The sequence below is a fragment of the Plectropomus leopardus genome, chromosome 18 (assembly GCF_008729295.1).
Source record: "Plectropomus leopardus isolate mb chromosome 18, YSFRI_Pleo_2.0, whole genome shotgun sequence".
NCBI classification, from domain to species: Eukaryota; Metazoa; Chordata; class Actinopteri; order Perciformes; family Serranidae; genus Plectropomus; species Plectropomus leopardus.
In genome coordinates, this window is record NC_056480.1 from 6568880 (window position 1) to 6591598 (window position 22719).

General features: G+C 41.2%; 1 protein-coding gene across 1 annotated transcript in view; it reads left to right on the forward strand.

Annotated features, from left to right (window-relative positions):
- Window positions 1–22719, forward strand: part of LOC121957491 (ephrin type-A receptor 7) — a 192229-nt gene that overhangs the window by 114071 nt on the left and 55439 nt on the right. The window contains exons 4-5 of the mRNA XM_042506084.1: window positions 5369–5524; window positions 12641–12970. Coding sequence (XP_042362018.1) covers window positions 5369–5524; window positions 12641–12970 — 486 coding nt within the window. The remainder of the gene's footprint in view (window positions 1–5368; window positions 5525–12640; window positions 12971–22719) is intronic.

The window sequence follows — 22719 nt, forward strand, 5'->3', positions numbered from 1 at the left end:
TGTGTGTAACTTGCGACGCCGTGTTTCCGTTTAATCGAGGCTACCCTGTTGGCGCATAGGACAAATTGATCAGTTGGTTTGCCAGCTGTCCCCCTGGCAGAAATCTCTCCTTCTGTCTCTCTAATTTCTCTAACAATCCCCCTCTCCCTTTCTTCTCTCCGACGCTACTCATTTTTCCAGTTCAACTTGTGTACCTTGGCAAAGAAAAAAAAAAAGGCAAAGACGGGAACGGGGGGTATGAAAAAAAAAAAAGAAAACATGTCTCTAATGATTTTTGAGTGGTCTTCCTTTACAAGCTTTTTTTTTCCAATGTTTGGATGCGCTTTAGCGATTCTCCCATTGGCAGGTGGCCGACTGGCCCATTTTGACTGGGACATGATCCTTTCCTGGCATCAGCTGTTGGTTTTGGCGCGCCTTTTCGAATGATCCCTTCGCCGCAGAGAATTTGGATGGGCAGCGTGGGGGGCGTCGCCAGCTCCTTTTGTTAAAATCTGAGCCGCACTTATTGTCTCTTGATACAACCCCTATCCCTATTAGACACACGTTATCAAGGTGGGCTGGCTAAATGTGTAATCCACGCTGAATTGAGGAGATAAGTCAGAAAAATTGCAGCCAGCCACGGGGGGAATGTGACTCGCCCGCTTTTAACACATGATAGGTAAGGGGGGGGAAAGAAAATGCAAAACCCATTCCTGTTCTCTTAATAGATCTATGCATAATTTCGCCTTGATTCCGGTTGCTATTCACAACGCTTGATGTCCTTGGCGTGGCGAGGGAAGGATAGTGGCAGCCACGGGCAGGGCAACTTAGGAACAAAGGGAGTCTACTTTTCAGTGCCGCTTGACCAGGGTGTGTGTGTGAGTGGTGTGTGTGTGTGTGTGTGTTGTGTGTTGTGTGTTGTCTGTTATTTGGTCGCCCCCTTTGCTTGGCTGTGCTGTGGAGGCTGAAAGCGACGGTAGGCTTTTCTCTGTGTAATGACCAGACATTAGAAAGTCGATTACAAGGTTTCTTTACAGTCTCGGAAACTCGCAGACATACAGACATGTACACAGGCGCAGAGAAAAACACACTGGATGTGCACACTCACGCCGGGTCTGAGCCAGGGCAGAGGCTGACGAGGGAACCGCTAATCGATGTGTGTGATTGGCAGGCCTTTTTTGCGTATTTGCGTGTTGTATGTTTTTGTAAAAGTGGCTGAGATTAAAAGAGGTGGGACAACAGAGGCTCCCTTCATTATTGTGCTTGTTCCTTGTTTGTGAACGTCCATAAGCCACAAAGCATTTTAGGAACAGCACTTTTGTGTGTGTGTGGGGTGATTTTTTGTCTATACACCTGCTGCTGTGTGTACTCCACAGGTCTCTCACACACAAGCCGTTGTCTCCTCTCTGGCATAAATTGGACTGGATTCTAGTGTGGACACAGTGCCAGGAGGGGGAGGGAGAGATGATCCAGGGTCTTTCTCCACAAAACTTCTTCTTACTGTTTTTTTTAACCTGGTTAGACCTTTCAAAATCTCTGCTCATGCCTCAAATTGTGCCACACAATTTCAAATATGTCTGCTGGTGCTCCCCCCCCCCCCCCCCCCACTCCCCCCCCCCTCTGGACCGGCTGGGTCTCCAGTTAGAGAAGCAGCCACAGTTTTTGATAAGGAGGCTGACTTGCTAACATTAGCTAATAAAAATTTTATTCAATTCATTGGCCAGCTTGCTGATATCAGAGATGTTCAGCAGGGGGAACCTTTAATAAATCTTCGTAATTGCTTTAATTATTTGTCTTGGGGGAGGATTTTCATTAAACAGTCTTCTCTTTGTTCTTGGTAAGTGTCCAAAAGCAAGGGATTACTCTCTGAGGTGTCCTCACACAGAAAAAAAAAATTATGGATTTTTTGTTGTTTTGCAAACTCATCTATTTTATTGTGTCACATCAGGGCACTTCATTGTGTGTTTTCACATATTTAAGCAGCTAAGTCCTAAGGGGAACAAAAATGCATTCTGAGAAAACAACTGTTATTCTTTTTAAAAACGTGCTAAACAGTGGCTAGGGGCCTGGCTCGGGACTATATATATTATATATCAATATTATGATATGAGGGGGACTAGATTTTTTTCTTAGATTTTGGATATTGTAAATGTCATAGGTCTTAATTCCTGATTTTAAAAGCTGCATTACATTAAAAAGTGCTACTTAGTTGCTATTATGAGATGCACCAGGCTTAAAAAAAGTTACTTCCGAAGTAATGTAAACCCATCTGCGGCAATACTTTGTCCCTAAGAGCAACCCACGTATAATGCGAGAAAGTCTGCATCGGAAGGAGGACAAGGGTGGAGGGGTCAAGCAAAACTGAAATTTCATTCAGAGAAACATAGTTTCATGTCCTGTGACCAGAAGTCAGTTGTTGCTCAGTGATTTGTGGGTCAAAAAAAAAAATAAAAAACACTTGAGACAAGTTTTCAAGTTGCATATACTAAAAAAAAAAAAAAGTTAATATTACGTCTACGCCATCTTATATTTTATTGCTGCCATTACACAGAAGATTTAGAAAAAATTGTTCCCTCAGTCTGTCAGCTAAGTATACTTTCAGAGTATAGCTTTTCAGTAGCCTCCAGAGTACCTAGGTCGCACACTGAATGCAATAATTCAGTATATACTTGTGTATTATATTATATTTTATGATAATATTATATATATATATAGATACATTTTAAATATAAAAAAAAAAAAAAGTTTGCACTCCATTCACTTTTTTTATAATGTCTGATGGGACTTGTAGCATTTGTTTTAATACCAATAGATTTAGGTTTTTTGGTCAAAGATATGAACCTTATGATGATATAATTTTTTTTTAATCACACAGCCCTGCACTTCCTGTGTTCACTGGTTAATGTAGTCTCAGTGTTTGCTGAATACGTCAGGCACTGTGATCAGTGAGGCCAAAGTTTGTTGTTCCTGCCACAGAAAACACAGAACAAGAAGCCACAGACTGAGTACTAAAATGATAATGAAATGCTCATTCCCTTCCTCTCAAACCTCCGGAGTTAATCCATGGAAACGGATGTCTGTTGGAGGTTATGTGTTTTTAATTGGAGGAGGGAGAGAGAGACTTAAATTGAGGGAATGAGACAACAGAGACAAGGAGAGGAAGGAGGTAGAATACAAAATAGACGAAGAAGAGCGGGAAAGCGCTGAGAGAGCCAGATGTATTAGGAGAATAGAAAGAGAGCAGAGGAGAGCGAGGGGAACAGAGGGAGCGAGCCTCCCAGAGCTGTTAATGTAGACCCGCCGTTTAGAGTACAATCTCAGAAGAGAGGAGAGCGGAGCAACAAGCAGTGGCTGGCAGCCTGATTTCACACCCATTATCACCTGCTGCAAAGGCACGGCAAGTGGAAAATGAAACTGCATACAGGGAGCGTGTAAAATAACCTGTTTTATTCTCCGTGTGTTCGTGAGTGCGTGTTTACGCGCCGCCCATTGTCACACATGCATTGATAAGCTTCTGTTGTATGGTGTGTATTGTTGTTTGCCTCACATGTAAGGTCATGAGTGCTTATCACCCTCGCCCACATTCTCACCTTTCATAGTTTCTCTCTCGCATGGAGTAGTTCACTCACTGTAGTGGGAGATATGTGAAAAAAATAGTAGATAAAGTTTGAAAACAACAACAAAATTAAGTTTTGGGCTTCTGCAGATGCGTGCCGGCACATTGCCTTGGCTTATTTTCGTTTGCTTAGCTGGTTCAATCCAGCAGCAGCCTTTGATGCCATTTGCCAAGGCCACTGATCACACGTAATGTGAGAATTGTGTTTGTCAGATGGATTTAGCCAAAGTCTCCTCTACTTTTCTCTCCTAATCATATCTTTTATCTCATCTGTACTTCCCCCTGGAACCACTTCCTTTCTGTTTTCCTCTCTGTTCATTCTTAATTTTCTCTCTCATAAACTGAAAGGGAGATTAGAGCTTTTTTTGTCTTTGGCTTTCAAATGCTGCTGTGTTTAGATGACTGGAGCTTCTGTGCAAAGAAGTGAAAATGCAAAAGTTATATAAAGAACCTTTAAATATATTTTTGAAAGAGCTAAATAATTTTCATTAGCCTCTATGCAGAAATATCTCATGGTTTAAATGTTGTTTTGCACCATGTGTAATTCGTGTATTCATCCCCTGCGTGGAAATAATTAGCTTTCAAAGGAATTTCCATTGTTAAGACAAAGAAAGCAGAAATTAGGGTGGCACAATATTGAAAAAAATGACATAGTGATATATATTTTTGAAATGATTCATATTGCAATATAAAAAAATACAGGAATTATCACCAGATGACTTGAAAAGCTCTTTTTGGAAAATAGAGTTATTGGTTTGGTTTTGTGAGGAGAACATATGAATAGATTTCCCTTTATTGCCTATTATTGGAGAAATTTGTCTTGGACAACCAAGAGACCCAGGCTACACGATCGTACAAATATACAGTCAGGCTACAGTTAACACACAGTATCCTCCTCGGATCCATACATTAGGACAAGAGAACACAGACGACACGATCACACATTTACAATCAAAGTACAATTAACACACAGTATTCCCACCTGTCCATACATCCAAAAGTACTGCACAATGCCCTGAATTGCATGGATGCTCTAATAATAGTAATGACAATAAAGCTGAAAAATTAAGGTAGTAAGGTAAATAAGGTAGTTTGATAAACTGGTTGACTCACCACGACACCACTGTATTCATATAAAACTTTTCTATCAATCCAGGCGACAGCCAAAAGTCTTACAAGTCATATTGGTAATGCATTCCCTAAAATAAGTGGGCTCCCTTAAGTTGCCCCCGTGCTGTCCATCGCTCATTTTCAGGTTGTGGTTGACTACTAGCATGCGTGCTTTGGTTGTTTATCAGACAGATTTCTCTTGAAGATTAATGTTACACCAAAAACACACCTAACAGCATCAAAGTGAAGCTTGAAAGCTGCAGCAGCCACTAGAAAGTTGGGAATAATTAAATGTTTGTATTGCAGCCAGAGAATACCTGCAGCCACTCACTAAACAGCGTCCTGTGTCTCTTGTGACATGTAGATCTATGTTAGAATCTCTTTCGCCTGAAACACATGAACATGCCTCCTGGCCACAGAAAAATGTCATTATTTCAGCGAGCAGCACGTTGCCGCTGCTTAGTATGTTTGTGGCTTGAGAGTTGATGTTACCTTTACAGCCTTGTGGCTCCCGTATGACTTACCTGACATTGTACGTCCTGCATCGTGACTACTGCACATGCACACTTTACAGTGTCAATGCTGAAATGATCATGCACGCCTAGCAGAAATAATTAAATCAGATACCTAATGTACAATGTTTTTCTGTGTGTTCTTTTTCAGCGTGTCCTCGTGGCTCCTACAAGATGTCCTCCAGGCAGCAGGAGTGTTTTCCCTGCCCGGCCAACAGTGTTGCAGAGGAGGAGGGATCAGTGGTGTGTGTGTGTGAGGAGGACCACTTCAGAACCCCCCTGGACACACCCTCAGCACCATGCACAAGTAATAAGATTGTAGATTTATGTTTGTTTGTGTGTGTGAGTGCGTGTGTCCTCTCAGACTGCATCTTTTCCTTTGTCAGTGACTATCGCACCATATCACTCACACTATCCTTTCATCTCGACATTTTTTGCATTAAGAGAGCAATTTCACGTCTGTGAGTCGATCATTATCACTGCCCTTTCCTCTTTATCCTTAAAGACCACTTTCACCCGTCCTTCACCCTGCATCCTTTCATCCACCTTCTCTTTTTTTTTTGATCTCATCACCTCTTTGTCTGACCTGCAACGACTTCTCCAGTCTCTGTCTCACCATCTATCCTCATTCTACCGTCTCCATCTCCTCCTCATCACCCAATTTCCATGTCTCATCTCACCCAACCTTCACCTCTCCTTCACCTCACACCCCTCCTCTGGTATTACATTCCTTTCATGTAGAAAAATCCACCCAAAAACACGTCAGATGTTTCTTTTAATCATCCCAGAAACAGGAGACGGTATACGTGCCTCGTGCTGCTCTGCTGATTATAAAGTTGGGGGTTGGTCAAAGAGTTTTTTTTACACATGCAAGCTCAAAGAATGTGTGCACTCTTTGTTTTTTCTTATTTCCCATTGACAGCTTCAGTAAACATTGAACATTTGCTGTCTTGTCGGAGAGAGTTAAATAGTAAGGATTTTTTTGTGAATTATTCTTGAGATGTAGTACATTTTAAGGATATCAGATAAGTCTAATCCATGTTTAAGAAATTTTTAGAGTTGATCTCCCATAGAGAAAACATCGACATGATTATATACATTATTATGCTTCCATGCTGGCAACATCCAAAGCTGGAGGCATTATGATTTTGGTTGTCGGTCTGACCCATTCTCATGAACATGATATCTCAGGAACACCTTGAGGGCATTTCTTCAAATTTGGCACGAATGTCCACCTGGACGAATGAATGAAGTGATTAGATTTTGGTGGCTGCAGGTGAAAGTTCAAGGTTTCTGTGGCCTCTTCCATCTCATTCTTGTGAACATGAAATCTCAAGAGCAGCTCTGGGGAAAGTTGTCAAATTTGGCACAAATGTCCACTTGGACTAAAGGATGAATTGATTGGATTATGGTGTTCAAAGGTCAAGGTCAGTGTGACCTCGTCGCCTTATTCTCATGAACGTATCTCAAGAACACTTTAAGGGAATTTCTTCAAATTTGGCACAATGCCCACTTTGATTTGGTGGCCTTTGGTCTCACAAATCATGTTATTATATGCTAATTATGACAAAATTTAACACAAATGTGTAATACGATATATCCAGATGATCAAAGATTATCTTCACTGTGGCATCATAATGTTCTGCAAAAACACTTTTCTGGCCATTATTCAACGTCATAAGTCAGAACCAGAAGGGGAGACATTTGGTCAGAATTAGTGACACTAATCTTGAAGCTCTGCTGATTGCATAGATCTTTTGTGCTGCTGGGGAGTAGATGTGTGTGAAGCATTCATGTTCTCAAACACATGGATGTAAACTGGAACTGGAACTTGCCTGTTTTGCGAAGACATACAGTTGCGAGGAGGAAATTCTGTTTTCATGTTTTAAGGTGGACTTTCTCCCCCATCTGACCTATGCTTACACCCCCATCTATTTCATCTAAAAGTATACACACATTATGTGTCCATCCACTACAGCCATTTTCTCTGCCTCTTAACCTTTATCCCTTTTATCACCCACCCATCCTTCATCCCTCCCTTAATCTCTTCTAATATTCGGCCCACATTATTAATTCGTCCAAAAAGCCAGTCGCCCCATTTTCTCCATCTTTTTGCTTAACCTTCCATATACTTCCACCTTTTATCCTGACATTACAGATCCATTTTCTGCCATACATCCATTATCCACCCCTTTACCGGACCACCCCGCTTTTTTTCTACCCCCTCCACTCCTCCTTTTTGACCCCTAAACACACATTCCCCTCCTCTCTCTCTCTGTCTTCTTAACTCGGCCACTCATCGCTCTTCCTTCTGCCAACTGCCTCTTCACATTTCCCTTCCTCTTCATCCTTTCATCCGTGCACGTTATCACCCCATTCTTCTTCCCTCTGTCAAACTGAAATCTCATGTCTCTGTCCTCAAGCGACAGACTCTATGACCTCATCCCCAGTGTCCGTGCATTATCCGCTCATCCCTCACCTCTTACCTCACACACCGAATTCCGCTTCAATAAAGATGCACCACAAGGCCAATAAGACAAAGGCCATACAGGGAAGCCCTATTGATTTCTGCATGGAGAGCAGCCTATTGATATAGCTTAGAAATGAGATGGAGGAATAATGGGCTCTATATCCTGTGAGTACTCAGGGCAGTAAATCCGTCGGGTCACAAGGTCCACGTGCATGTGTTTGTATACATTCACATTCACTTGTGTGTGTATATATATAAGTGTGTGGTCATATAGCTTTTATGGTAACCGCGATGGAGGGGTGTAATTACAATATTGATTGCGGAGCTCTCTGATCCCAGTGTGATAACATTTATAGCAGCCTAATGACCACATTAATTACACTATTGATTCGGTAATTATGATCATCCCTAGATTCGGCTAATTCACCGCGTGGTGAGAAAGAGGGAGCCTGATGAATCTGAGATTATAAGAATAATAAAAGAGAAAGGGAGATTTTGTCAGATGAATGAGGTTTGATATGTGCACCTTATTATCTGGGCAATTAAAGAATAATACCAGTGTAATTTTATCCTTTTCCCTTCGCCATTAATGCCTGTGAAGTGCCTGAAGCCGACTGTGTTCCCCACAGTTAGAAGCCACTGCTGTCTCTTTGAAATAATAAACTCTCAAGTGTTTAAAGAATCCTTTTGAAACAGGTGAAAGAACAGGCGGCGTACATCTTGTAATACCTCTGACATGACTAATTACCATCGTTAGCGATGACTATTTACAAATGTTTCATTACAGCACACTACTAAATATTTCAAGTGGCAGTTAAGACACAAAATAAAACTTTGGAAACAGTGAATGGAAATGTCTCCCTGGGGACACAAAAATTTCTTTGCATTCAGTTTTGGCAGAGTGGAACTCCTGCTGACAGGACTGCAATCGTAATGATTGTAGCATAATAGCTACCAGCAAAAAAGAAAATATCTTAAAGTAATGCATAATGTTTGTCAATGTGTGTCTCTGCAAATGAATTTCTCAAGACACTGCTGAAGACTTCCAGGAGGAAGGATAAAATTGCAGCACAACAGCTTCACTTCGGACTTGGAGAAATGCATAAACGCAGGCTTTTTCTACACTTCAATGGCAGAAAAAAATAAATCTCAAGAGCAAGTTTGGATTCGCTTCAAGACATCTTAAACTTGGAATCTGCTATAAAAACCTAAACAAACTGGTCTGCTTTTTTATTTTTCCCCCCCCCCCAAACGTTTGTGCTTCGTGTGGTGCATTCACACAGGATAAGTGATGTCTGTGCAGTACTTTAAATTAGTGACATTTTTCCCTGGATATAAGGCTCCACATAAGATCCTGGGATCTTTAAATCCGCCCCTGCTCTTAGCCTTTTGAAAGATAGAAAAATGCTCCTTACTGCATAATATGTCATCCTTCTCATCAACTTTTGAGATTTTGCTCTTCGGATGGATTTGAGCTTGCTCTTTCTGTGAATGGGTCTCCATGTTGTGTAGTTAGATTAGCCTCCCAAATTTGCAAGCAAAATGCTGTCAAAACATTCATTTATAATTTCCACTGCAGCCTCTATATTTCTTCACCAGACAATGGTGCACAGAAGAAAAAAAAACAGCAGCAAATCACAGAGATACCGGACTTATATTATCACATAATCTCTGTGTTGGGCAAAATATAACTACTTGAGGTCCCCACATAATACTAGTCCCGTAAGAATAGGGCTTAGGTCTCCTTTATAGGTTACATTACATTACCTTATTTATTTCAACTTCTCTTCCTCTGAGTCAGGGAAATAGGGCACCAATACTCCTCATAGGCTTTAATACCAATGCAAATATAACATTAAGAGCTAACATTAAGTTCTAAGTTGCTGTGATGCAGTATTTTGAAGCTGCAGTGAAAAGAGAGTCAAAGACTTATTTAGATGGACAGGGGATAAGGAGACAGATGGAGACTGAAAGAAGGCAAAAGCTGAGAAAGAAAGGAGCAAGAGAGTTGTGGAGGTCAGGTTTTAATAACTCAAATTTGAAGATGATTCGAGAAAAAACGGAAACTTCAAGAGAAAGAGAGAGCACAAGGCCGAGAAAGCACGAAAGCAGAGAGAGAGGAGAATAAAAGGCCCAGCTGTGTCTACATCAAATGTGTGTGTACGTGTGTTCACACTCTGAATGCACTCTGGGCTTACGTAACTCTGTGCTCCACGTGTGTCTGGAAGCGGGACGCAGCTGTGGTGTGTGACGTGTTTGACAGCACGCACAGAGCAGCACACCTTCACTTATTCATTACACAGCACATGCACACACACAGGGACACATATAAAATTCATGGCCTTTAATGGACCTTAGCCCTGTTCAGCCTGCGTGTGCAATGACCTGCAGGAAAAGGCACAGGTCAGACTGGACACGGACTTCGTGATGAGATACAGTCCTCCAGCCTGACATTTCACAGCCCTAGAGATACTGGACTGTGTTTATTATTTTTAGCTTTTTGTCACAGATGGTGGTTGATCTTAAAACACTAACTGGTTAATTCTTAAGAGAAAAAAACAAAATGATATGAAATATAAGAGGCCCTTCTTTTTATTCCTTTGCTGCATTGACTTAGTGAGCTTAGCAACACATTTCATAGTACTATCCATTTCGAAGTGGTTAAATTTTAACCACTGGACAGTTTTATGATTTTTAATTTTTTTCTATGTTTCTGCATGTTAACACAGCTGACTAGCTGTGTTAACATGCAGAAACATAGTGCCCACTGCCTACCCTCCAGTCTCCACTATTTGGCTAATGTTATCCTCTACCCCCTTTAGCATTGTGAAAGTTCTACTAGCTGTGCTTACACTGCTAACTGTGCCAACAGTGGTCAACAGTGCTAAAGAGATTTTTGCCCAAAATTGAGCCACTTACTTGCCAGTGCAACCTGGGGAGAGACAGGAGGGTGGGCACAATGTTTCCACAGCAACACTGTTGGGTTGGGACAGAGTTACAAGCGGTAATTGCCAAATGAGCAGCACTGCTAACTAGCTCCCACCTGACCTGAGTAGTGCACAGTGCAGAATCATGGATGTATTAAGGGACCTGGATACAACATTTGAGGTGGGGCCCCTGTTCGTTCCTATGAAAGTTGCTCAGTGGAGCATGAAGCCAAAAAAACTTTGTTTCCATGGTATGAAATTATCCAGCGCTGCTCTCGCATCACTGATATAAAGATGCCCACTAGAGACATCCATCCAATCTGGCTACTAAAGATTTAGCACTCTGCTAGCTTGAATTGAGATAAAATGATTTAATCTTGCAGCTCTAAAGAATTTCCAAATGTCATCAGACTGAGTGGATCAAATCCTGACAAGGAAATGAGTGATTCTGCAGAAGTTATGACACTCAAAAAAATGTATCCACTGATTTACAAATGTCTCTTTCCCAATTCAAGTCAATGGGAAAAGCCTTTTCTGGGCCCAATTACATCATGTGACAGGGCCAGGAGTTAATTCCACTATTTGGCCAATAGGAAAATTGGCTTTGAATCCCGGCGAGCTTCCTGGGGCTTTGATAGAGACCAGAGAGTGGGCAGTGGGCACTGTGTTTCAGCATATTAACATGGTTAGCAGGCTGTCTGTCTCCCACCGGACCTGGGTGGAGAGCAGAGCAATAAACTGAAGAGTAGAAAAATGTACCTATTGACCGACATGTGTAACTGTTATATAATATTCAGTGGTTAATCGATTACCGTTGGCAGTCCTCCTTGGAGATTTAATTGACATGAAAAGCCCCTATACCAGACAGTGGTCCAGAGACAGATGATTTCATAGGTTTTGACAACTAAAGTATAATCCAGACATGCACTATATTTGTCCCATGTTTTACCTTGAGCGCCCCCCCACACATTTTGACATACACAGCCTTATATTAAGCAGCCTAGACTCTCATGATGCATCTGGCACATCACAACCCTCATATCAAATCAGACTGATGTTCCAGGAGAGCTAAAAGCCTTCACCATGGCAACGCACCTTTATTTACTGATTCTAAGTGGAGGATTTGTTCCACGCAGCACTGTTGACATCAGTGCATAATGGACAAATTTGCTATCCATGCTCATGCAAGCACATGTTCAGACAAAAGGTAATGTCACTTCAAGTCATCAAAACACACAGATACTGCTTTTAGCCTGAGTATTATTCCCAAGTGTTTTCCTGTCTGTCTGCATCATCAATAATCCCAATCCAATAAATGCTTCTCTGACTCCCACTGCAAAAACAAAATAATGACATGTATGTATCCCAGAAACCACTTCACATTTCCAATTGCTTATTCCGATTGAGGTCGAATGGTTCTCATCAAACCAATTGTTTCCTATCATCAAATCCAGGATAAAGCAGGATTATCATAGCATGATGTGTGAACTGAGCATTGCACAGTAATATCCAATGCACTTAGTCCATCAGTCATGCCAAGCTTCAGTAACACAACGCTTGAGCAGTCTCTTGAAATTGTTTCAGTAACTGTGTTATGGTTAAACATATTATTGCTTTTATTTATCCAGGGAACCTTTCTATGAGCCCCTTTTCCAGAAATGCCCAGCTTTACATTTACAGTTACAGCTGTGACAAAAAGTGGATAATAGGAAGTCGTCTTTAAGTGCAATATTTAAGGAGCGAAGACTGCTGCTGCTGTGATCGCTCCAGTTTGTGTAATAGGCATGGCTTTTAATGATGTGATTAGACAAAGTGTAAAATCCTTTTGTCAATTTCAATTGCTGCATAACAATCGCAGAAGCGTGGATGTGTTTGATAAAGTATTGATGTTTACAAAAAAAGAGAACGCATATTGTCTAGTCCTCTATTTCCATGTGTCTTTGTTCTCAAAAAACAAAATATAATAAATTGTTCAGGGCTTCTAACAATAATGCAAAATGCATTGTTCTTACTCTTGTCTCTCCAGGGCCCCCCTCCCCGCCTCGAGACTTGGTTTACACCCTGAAGCAGTCCACGCTGATCTTAGAGTGGACCGCACCGTCTGACACAGGAGGCAGGGTCGATCTGACCTACAGCGTTGGGTGCCGGAGGTGCGTCCTGAGGCAGTGCGAGCCTTGTGGGGCCAGCGTTGGCTTCGTGCCTCAGCAGGTCGGCCTGACGGAGAGAACGGTGACCGTAGTCAACCTCCTCCCCAACACCAACTACACGTTTACCGTCGAAGCCTTGAACGGAGTGTCGGAGCTGCTTCCTAACAAGAGGTTCTACACACAGGTCAACGTCTCCACAAGCCTGCCCGGTGAGTCCCAGTTTGACCTTTATAAATAACCAAGCACATTAAACAAATTCAGACACATGAGAGCATGTGCAAAGAAAGGGCATTTTACATTTTAAGTAACAGTGTCTCCACACTCAGGAAACAAACAACAGCTGAGCGAGAATGAGGTCACACTGCATTTCCAAAAAGAAGACGTAGCAAACTGACTCAAACGGGACAAACCAGCACACTTGGATATCTCGGCTGAAAATGAATTTTAGATCAGCTTGCACTGCATGTCTTTCTCTATTTGAATATGTTGTACTATGCTGTATTTATAAGGGAGTCCACAAGGATCACGCTGATTTAGCTGAACTAGCTTTTCCAGAAGATTAAGATGCAATATTTGTGTTGTTTTGCTAAAGATTGTGCTAATGTTTAAAACCAGACAGTGGGGAGAGATTATTAGAATCTGTTGTGATCATTTTACTACAATGCAGTCTAAAAATAACTGCACACAAGACATCTATGGCCTTAGCGATGTATAAAAGCACCTTTGACCTCTCAGTTTTTGTTTTATAAAAGTGCATTAATTTATGATAATTTTGGCAGTGGCAACTCCAGAAATTTCTCACAGGGTTGGCCACTAAAAATATTGTTGAAGTATTGTTGAAAATTATGTTGATATGGAGGATTAAGGAATTGCATAGTGATATACTTTTCTTATTATCTGATGTGGACAAACTTATACCGGTACAACATTTTTCTACAACAATCCAATTTTAATGTGTTATATATTTATACATGTTAGGGATTTCATTGTTCTTCAGATAGCCAGTAGTCCTTTCCTTAAAAAGACAAATATTCTTTTTTAATTTGAAGGAGTACATAGATTGTAAAGAGCAGAACACTAACAGGGAAGAAGCCCTCTCAAGTTTAGAGGCGAACCCATTTTTTATTTCAGTTATCTTGAGGTGAGAGTTTAAGGACCCCTTTGAAATTGGTTATGCTAGTTGTTTACTTAGGCAGATTTATTTTACCTAGGAATGTTAATTAGCACTCTTTCCATGAAACTATGCCAACATTGTTGGTAGTTTCACAAGACACTATCTTTATGCTTCTTTAAAGGTTGTGTGTGTAGGATTTAGTGAGATTGGCAAAAATGAAATATAATATAATTTCTTTGTTGTTACTAGTACAAGGTACTAGGTAGATTTATTAGTCATTTTATAAACATAGTTTAAAAAAATGAAATTAAAATTTGTCCTTGATCCTGCGAAATCTATTGGAGTCAAGGCAGAAGTTTAGGAGTCTCACCGCCTGGGCGATGGAGCTGCTCTGTAGTGTGGTGGTACAGCAGCAGATACTTCTGTATATACTTTAATACATAATATATTATAAATACTAGTGCCTACTACTGCCTTTAAATGAGCCATTTATATTTACTCTGTTGTTTAAAGCCCCTTTGCAACTAGAGTGTCGGAAAAACAATGATTTTTTAACCTGTGACTGGGGTTTTTTTTCAGTGTTTTTTTTTTTTTTAGTTTTGTTTTTTTTTAGTTTAAATTGTATCAGAGGGCTCTGCGCCCCCTGGCTCCATTGGGGGGGGGGGGGCACTGATTGTTGGAAGCAGTTGTCAATTCAGCAAGTAGGCTGCACATGCCTACACACGACCCCACAATACATATGCACACACGGAAACGTGCACACCTGCAGGTGGTGCATATGCCTTTTCATAAATAGATTTATGCACATTTGCAAATACACAATGACCTTTGAATATACTTATAATTTATGTAGATTCTCAACATGCATACACCAACAACATACAGTAACTGTACACACATACACAGAGGCATTCAAAACCAAATGTGCATCCAGCAGACTGATTTTCATTTGTGTGTATGCTTATGGCCACACAGACTCTGTCCCCACACTGTGCCCGTCACTGCAGATGGAGCAAAATGTCTCGCCCGGTGGAGGTGATCTCATTTTCATCAGCAGAAGTCTTCAGCAGGCCATTAGCCAGGGGCTTGAAAAGCACTTTGCCAAGTAGCCCTGTCAAGCTCTGCAACAGCACTATTTGGAGGAGCTCAAGTGTGAAAAGACCAAACACACACACATTCTAAAAAACGTACAATAACACACTCTGGCTTGAATGCTGACAAACACTCTCTAATACACAAATGCATTGCACACATACATTTAGCTGTCATGCCTACTGTGCATATTTTTGAAAAATCTTGTTTACGCTGTTTGTTTGCAAATCCCTCATTTGAAAATGCTGAAATAAATATTAGTCTGAAAGGTCTGCACAAAGGAAACAGGTGATGGAGAAACAATGACAAAGTGAGAATGGCAGTGCGTTTTTGATTGGAAATTAGTTTAGAGAAATGAGCTGTATAATGAATGGAAAACTGTTAGTCAAATGTGAGTGCTGAGACGGCAGTAGCACTCAGTGTGGGTCTCAGGTTAGATTTAAGTGAGGTAAGTCAGCTATAACAGTTTGTTATGATAGACTCTTACTTCTAAACTTTAAGGAAGTAAGAGCTTTGCACTGCATTGAGTCTTTTATCTCTTATTTGTTGAAAGTTGGGTTTATGACTGAGATTGTCTCTTAATGTGTACAAAGATGGGGATTTTAAGGAGATTGCAGTTGAGGGTATTTATAATGAATGAGTGTGCTTCCCAGTGGCCCAGATCCTCTTGTTGGCCAACTGTAAATGTTACATAAGTGTAACATCTGGACATCTGGACCACATAGGGTGAGTGAGAGGCCAAAGGACGGCTTTAGGTTTGTTCTGTACAACACTGATGACGTGTGGCTAGAGCTGATATCAAAGTCACTCTCCTGGATTTGAGACTGCAGTATTTTATCAGAAAAGTAATGACAACTAGGCTTGGGCACTATGTAATATTTCATACCTTTATACCTTCTAACAACCTTCCCCCCAGCGAGTGCCCTGCTCATTTCAGTATTTCAGACTAATAGGTACACAATAGAAACCCACAAAAAACTCACTCCAACCATCTTGGTTAATCTTGCTAGTAATCCAGTTAGTAAGCCCTCTATTCCAACAATCACCACCTCCGGTTTGGCCAAAATAAATCCTTAATTCACCCTGCAGTGTCTTTGCCTGCGTGCCACCGGCTTTTTACAATCCTGTAATTTATCCCTCCACCTCTAGGTGTTGCAGTGTCTTTCAGCTCAGCTGCCTGTTCCATGATGCCTGATGCCTGCTGTGCACTATATACAATGAGTTTACCACGGTATTCAAAAACGTACCTTAGGGATTTATAAATACCCTGGTAACGCCCGTAATACCATGATACTGCCGAAGCCTAATGAGAACTAGTAAGTCATAGGGAGGGAGGGAGGGTGAAGAAGCACTGGGTAGGAAACAGTACAATTTTAAAGTTGTAGTGTGCCAAAAACAAGTTGTGATAACAAGAGGAGAAAAAAACATGAAAAGGTATCACAAGTCAGGCAAAATATGGGAAAATTGACCTTGAGAGGACCATGAGAGGACCTTGAGAGACCGTGAGAGGGCAGTTAAAAAACAGGGGTACTGGCAAATATGTACAATGTAAGTGTGTGGCCAAATACCAAAATATGTAAAAAGTTTAAAGCAGCTTGGCTGTGTTGAGTGTGTCAGTGAGCGATGCTCTTCATGGTGTTCATTGATTCAGTGCTTTCTTCAGTAATATTACTTAATGCAGTTTAACCTTGTCCAAAGAAAGCTTTGCTAATTGTGTAGTTTACGCTACCTTTTAATTTACAATGTTTATTTTTGAGCCAAAATATTTCTACAAGATATTTTAAAAAGAAAAAATCAAAGCCTTCTGCTGTTGACATTTATTTTACAAAAGTTTGTGCGTCTGCTCTCACTAGAGCCTGACTGTGATAACACATGTGACGCTAACATGGCTAACAAGCTACAACTTCGCCGTCTCCAGCTCTCTAAAGGGATTTAGCTCCAAGGTTAGGGACACTATATCAGAAAAGGACAAACCTGTGGTGATTTATTTTTCCCGTCCCCACAGTAGTTTCAGCCCTTCTACCTTTTATCTCCCCCTTGCCTGTCCGTCTGTCTTGTCAGCAGTTGCCATGGCGTTGATTTGTGGTTATTATGGGGTATTAGGGTGTGAGTTGTCCCGCTAACCGTGTCATCCAGAGGGATTGGACAAGGGGTTAGGGGAGTGTGTTTGCAGGGGTTTCAGAAGACTTTCTGTGTCAGGGAGGATTTAGACTGACATTTGGTGTGGGGTGTTTAATGCTGCCTGTGTGTGTGTGTGTGTGTGTGTGTGTGTGTGTGTGTGTGTGTGTGTGTGTGTGTGTGTGTGTGTGTGTGTGTGTGTGTGTGTGTGTGTATGTGTGTATAAAGGGAGACAGAGCTAGTATTTGATTTTGAAATGCGCTTTGGAATTACTTAGCTATGTGTCTTCTCTTACCTGACTTAAGCTGCCACATGTCAGCATTTGGTAAAAGACCTGTGGTGTCTACACAAGAGCAGCAGAGCACAGTTCAGATCAACAGCTAACAAACTAAAGGGCGCATAAGCTCTCCACAATGGAAAGCTTTCCTTAGGGTCAAGTGAGACTGGGCTGTGTGCACATGCATTTAAGTTAGTGTTGCTCTTGTGCAGCCTCTTGCTTCATATCTGTCTCTTTCTAGTAATGTGTTCTCAGACTGATTCTTGTAGTCAGTTCGATTTTTTTTTGTAACGAGAAAAAAAAATTGTTACCCTAATCCATGTCTGATCCAGAAACTTTAACACTTCTACTCTGAGGTCTGGTGTTTCAACATTTGAATCTTTTGACATAGCAGACCACTAAAAATATCAGAGAAAAGGCCAATTCATAAATCCATACGGGTGCTGTGTGTCTAATTTTTGCTGCAGGATAAACCCAATCGATTTTCAATACAGAACATTATTGGGGTCGATCAGAGTCTCTGTGCAGTGTGACGCAGTGTGAGGTAGCTCATCTGCAGGAGCAGGTGGTCCTGGGAAATACTGTGTAGCCAGGTCAGGTACAGAATTGAAAAAATCATTCCTCAACCTTGTGTCCATACATGTGTGCGCACCTCCACACCACGACTTTACACCATCAAAACTTACTGACCTTTATGAATACTGCAGCGGGATTTTGGAGCAAACTAACACTCACTCAAACACACACACACATACACACACACACACACCTCATCATCTCTTTATTACCTTTGGCTTTTCTTTTTTTTACCTCCTCCTTCCCCCCATGTTCCGATCTCTTCTTTTTTTACCCTCTATTTCCTTCCTCATTTCCCCTACCTTATCCTTTCCTGCTCTCCCCATAAACTCACTATTCTTAGATGGTAATTTCTCTCCCTCCTCCTCCTTTTGCTACTTCATCCACAACTGCTCTTTCCACCATCCTTACTTTCTCTCGCCTCCTGTCTTGGCATAATCACAGCTGCCCTCTTCCTCCTCACCCCTCTGCTTCTCTCTATCCTCTCTATAACTCTGTCCCTATCCGCTCTTACTGAATTTGTTTTTCTGGGCACGGTAAGCTTGTTAGCAGCGGGTGGTACGGGTTAGCTGGCAGCTGAGGGCCAAGAAAGCCTGAGGATTTAAGGGCAGAGTCTGAATAGGGGAAAGGAGGTGCTAACGGATGCTATATTGTGGCCAAATAAAAAACACACACACACATATACAAACAGGGGGTCAATTTACATCTATGCAAAAGATTTTCTTTCTCAGTGGATGAGACGCATGTTTTTTCTATCTATCTATCTATCTATCTATCTATCTATCTATCTATCTATCTATCTATCTAACTGTCTATCTATCTATCTATCTATCTATCTATCTATCTATCTATCTATCTATCTAAATCTCTCTCTCTCTATATATATATATATATATATTATTACACTTTTACACTTTAATAAATGTGCCTTAAAGGGCCTTATATGCACAGTATGTGCACTGTGTCAATCCTCTGCAGGAGAACTAATGTGGGGGCGAGATCACACGTATATATGTAGATGCTGGGAACCTGTTGTTATCTACTCAGTCAGATTTTTTTTTAATGAATAAACAAGATATTAATTTTTATTATTAGTTTTTGATTGAATTACTTTTTCTTTGATATACTTTACCATTTTGTCATCTTATGTGTCATGGTTTAGGTTGCTGTAGATACTGTTTTTCTTATGGAAACAATAAAAAGTATGATTGAGAAAAAATACAAATTAAATTCCTTTAAAGCATCTCTTTGTGCCGATTGCTTGCACATGCACAGTGGAGGAGAGGATTTCTCTCAGACAGATGGGTTTTATCAGGACTCTCCAGGCCACCAAGGGGACGGGGGGAGTTTTGCATGGTGCGTCAAGGATGGCTGGATGAATAAAAGGGAAGAGGGGAGAGGGGGATAGAAACATGACTGGAGTTGCGTGAGGAGACGGGGCATGGGCTGGGTAAATGGGGGATCAGTTTTGCCCAGGGCTCATGGGGCCCCTTATCCAGCTGTGGATTAGGGACGCATGTATATTTCTGAGTGTGTATGTGAGTGTGAGTGTCTGCTCCGTGTGCACCAGGCCATGCACGTATGACGGTATTCCGTATGTGTGCTTGCATGCAATACGCTTTGTGCATTGCTTCATGCTTGATTTGTGTACGTGCAAGAGAGGATGCGATAATGACGTCTTGCCTCTGCATCTATTTAGTGTGTGTATGTGTGATCTGAACACACTTGGGTTGAATGTCTTGGCCCCCAGTGGTACATCCAAAGCGCTTTAGCTGAGGCAGGGAAGAAGAGAGGGCTGCAGGAAGGCTGTAGAGATGGGGTGGAGGTGTGGGTCAGGGAGGAGGAAGGATTGGCATTTCAATATCCTGAGAGGATTACTGGCCGGGCTTTAGATGGCTGGTCCCCGCGGAGTAACATGGGCCTGAGAGGTGGATGCATAAAGGGAGGAAAGGAGAGAGAGGGATGAATATAGAAGTGGAGGGATGGGGAGAGGTGAGCGGTGCAGCATTGTGAGCAGAATGCCTTCTGGGTACAGGAGAAAGGAGGCATGCAGTGAAGAGCAAAAAGCAAGAATACATGTTTTTGGGGTTTTTTTTCCAGAAAAAATATGTGCACACAGTTGAAACTTTTTGTATCTGAACTATGTGGAGCTATTTGGTGCATTTACAATTTTTGTGTGTGGAGAGAAAGCAGGAGATGAGAGGAGGACAGTAAGGTCTTGAGATAAAAAAGGAGGAAATAGACAAGGAACATAAACAGTCAAGAGACACGTAGAAGCAAGCGAGAACAATTGAGACGAGCTGCACAAGATATATAGTGTGAGAATACAGGAGAATAAAGTTGTAAAGTTGAGGGAAGCAGAAATTGAAGGGGGGCAGAAGTTCACTGATTATTTAATTAAAATTACTATTAGCACAATATTAAAAATACTTTATTATTAAAAGAAGTCCTGTGTTTACTCAAGTAAAAGTACAGTATTATGAGCAAAATGTACTTTAAGTGGCAAAGGTAAAGGTACTCATTCTGCAGAAATTTGGCATATTGTTATACCAATACAAGAGGAAAGGAGAAAAAACAAGTCCTGCACAGTCCTGTCTGAGAACGTAAGGTGGAATCACTCTCTGGTGAAGCTGCTAACAACTCATGTGCATTTTCAATTTGCAAATAAAAATAAACGGTGTTGAGACGCTAATCACCATTCAAAAATATCGCTAGAATTTTTACACATTGGGTTGGTGGAAAGGTGTTGTATCAATTGAAGGTTAATGTGAGAAAGTACATAGGAAACAGATTGAGTAAATAAATGATGACGTACAGTCATGAGATGCCACCTGTGTAGGCCTCTGCAAATTCTTCTCTTCATCTCTGAATGACTTTTGACAGCTTATGTATGCACACAGGGTTGTTACCAGAACTCTCTGAAGGGATCCAGATCAGTATAAGTTGTTCAAAAAATCTCTATTTCCCTTATCCAATGTTCTCTCCATTATTAAACATCAATTTCTTCCTTTGTTTGGGGTTTGACTGGCATTCCTTTATTATTATTTTATTATTATCTCATCACGCCTTCCTCAGTGGCACCTGACTGAAGAATTAACGCCACCCACTGCTTATCCCAATGAACCAACTCCCAGTTTTTGCATAACAGTAGCAGATGGAAAAGTGCGAATGTTCACATTTTCTTTTCTTGATTTTTATAGAAATTTGGTTGAAATTTGTGCTACATTTGCATCAGACAGCCAACTGCAGTCATCTGAAGCACTGACAAAAAGTCGGAATCAGACACTATATACTTTGTATATGTTTGAAAATACCGGTAAAATCTTGAACAATGTACTGTATGTCTTGTTTATTAAATGTATTATTATAATGTAAAATCTGAAAAGTAATATTTGCTGTCAAATAATTGTGGAGTAAAAAGTACAATATCTCCCTTCAAAGTGTAGTGGAGAAGAAGTATTAAGTATATTAAACTGGAAATACTCAAGTAAAATACAAGTACCTCAAAATTGCACGTGCTTGTTATACAGTATTTGGCTGCATTTACTCACTTTGCACCACTTCCTGACACAGTGTGCACCACTTCCTGACACAGTGTGCACCACTTCCTGTAGGGTGAGAGAAAGTGAGGAGAAGGGAAAATTGGATGTGTGAAAGATAAGCGCAGAGTCTAAACCTCAGTGAGAGAGTCAGAGTTGTGTCTGACTCTCTCCATGTAACAGCTCATGATTTTCTAAGAACTCTGATTGACTTCTGAGTACATGTTTCAATTTGACTGTTTGAATATTTATAAGCTGGAGCCCAATTTAATTTGGGATCACACCTCTCCTGCATCGTGACAGAGAAAAACTGTCTGGTAATGTTTTTTTTATTCCTTCACTGAATGAGCGCTCCTTAATTGTCAACGTACAAAACTTTACCACTTTGTCATTTCGTTTCCAATACCCTTCTTTTTCCCCTCACACGTCCCCACCTTCTCTCCCCACATCCCCGCCTCCAGCCCTCTGCATAGAGGCGTTTGGATCCTCTTTGCCTCCTTAATTAGAAGTGATGGGAAGGTGAGGCTTCAGCAAGCACCAAATGAATAGAGTCATCAAGCTACTTTTCAGGACTATAGCCCAGCCACTTAAGATGCTTTTTCACCCTGTGATGGGAATTTTAATTGCTTACCTCTTGGCTTATAATTGGAGTCTATGAAGAGGCACTCTGAGGGTCTTTAGTATGTGTGCTCTGTATGTGGATTTACAGGCTGTTTCTTGTTGTTCGGGGAATTGTGCCTGTTCACTTAGGAAGAAAAACAAAGCTCTGAGGTAGCTGATGACACAATAATCAGAGCTCTATACAAGGCTTGAGGGCTCTCTTTGATGCACTTCTTTTTCCAAACCCAGGAGGAGAGAGAAACAGGAGAAAACACAAACTCTTACTGTCACGAAGAGATTGGAGAAGAAAAAAGTTCAAACTTCAAAATCATTCTCATCTCTCATTTTTCCGTCGAATACCTTCTGAGGTCTTTATCGTGCCTCTGTTGAGAGAGCTCGGCTGTGTTTGTGTGTTCGTGCCATCTTTGTTTTTTTTGTTTTTTTTCATGGGGTTTTGTTGCTGGAGGGGAGGCGAGGTTGGCGACATCCTGCTGCGAAGGAGAAAGAGAGAAAGTTGTGTGTGGATGCAGCTGTCTTTCTGAATGACAGCGTACTCGTCTCTGATACAGCAGTAGGTGGGTGACAGACAGTTCAGCTCATCAGACCAATATCGCACTCACAGACACGAACACACCTCTTTGT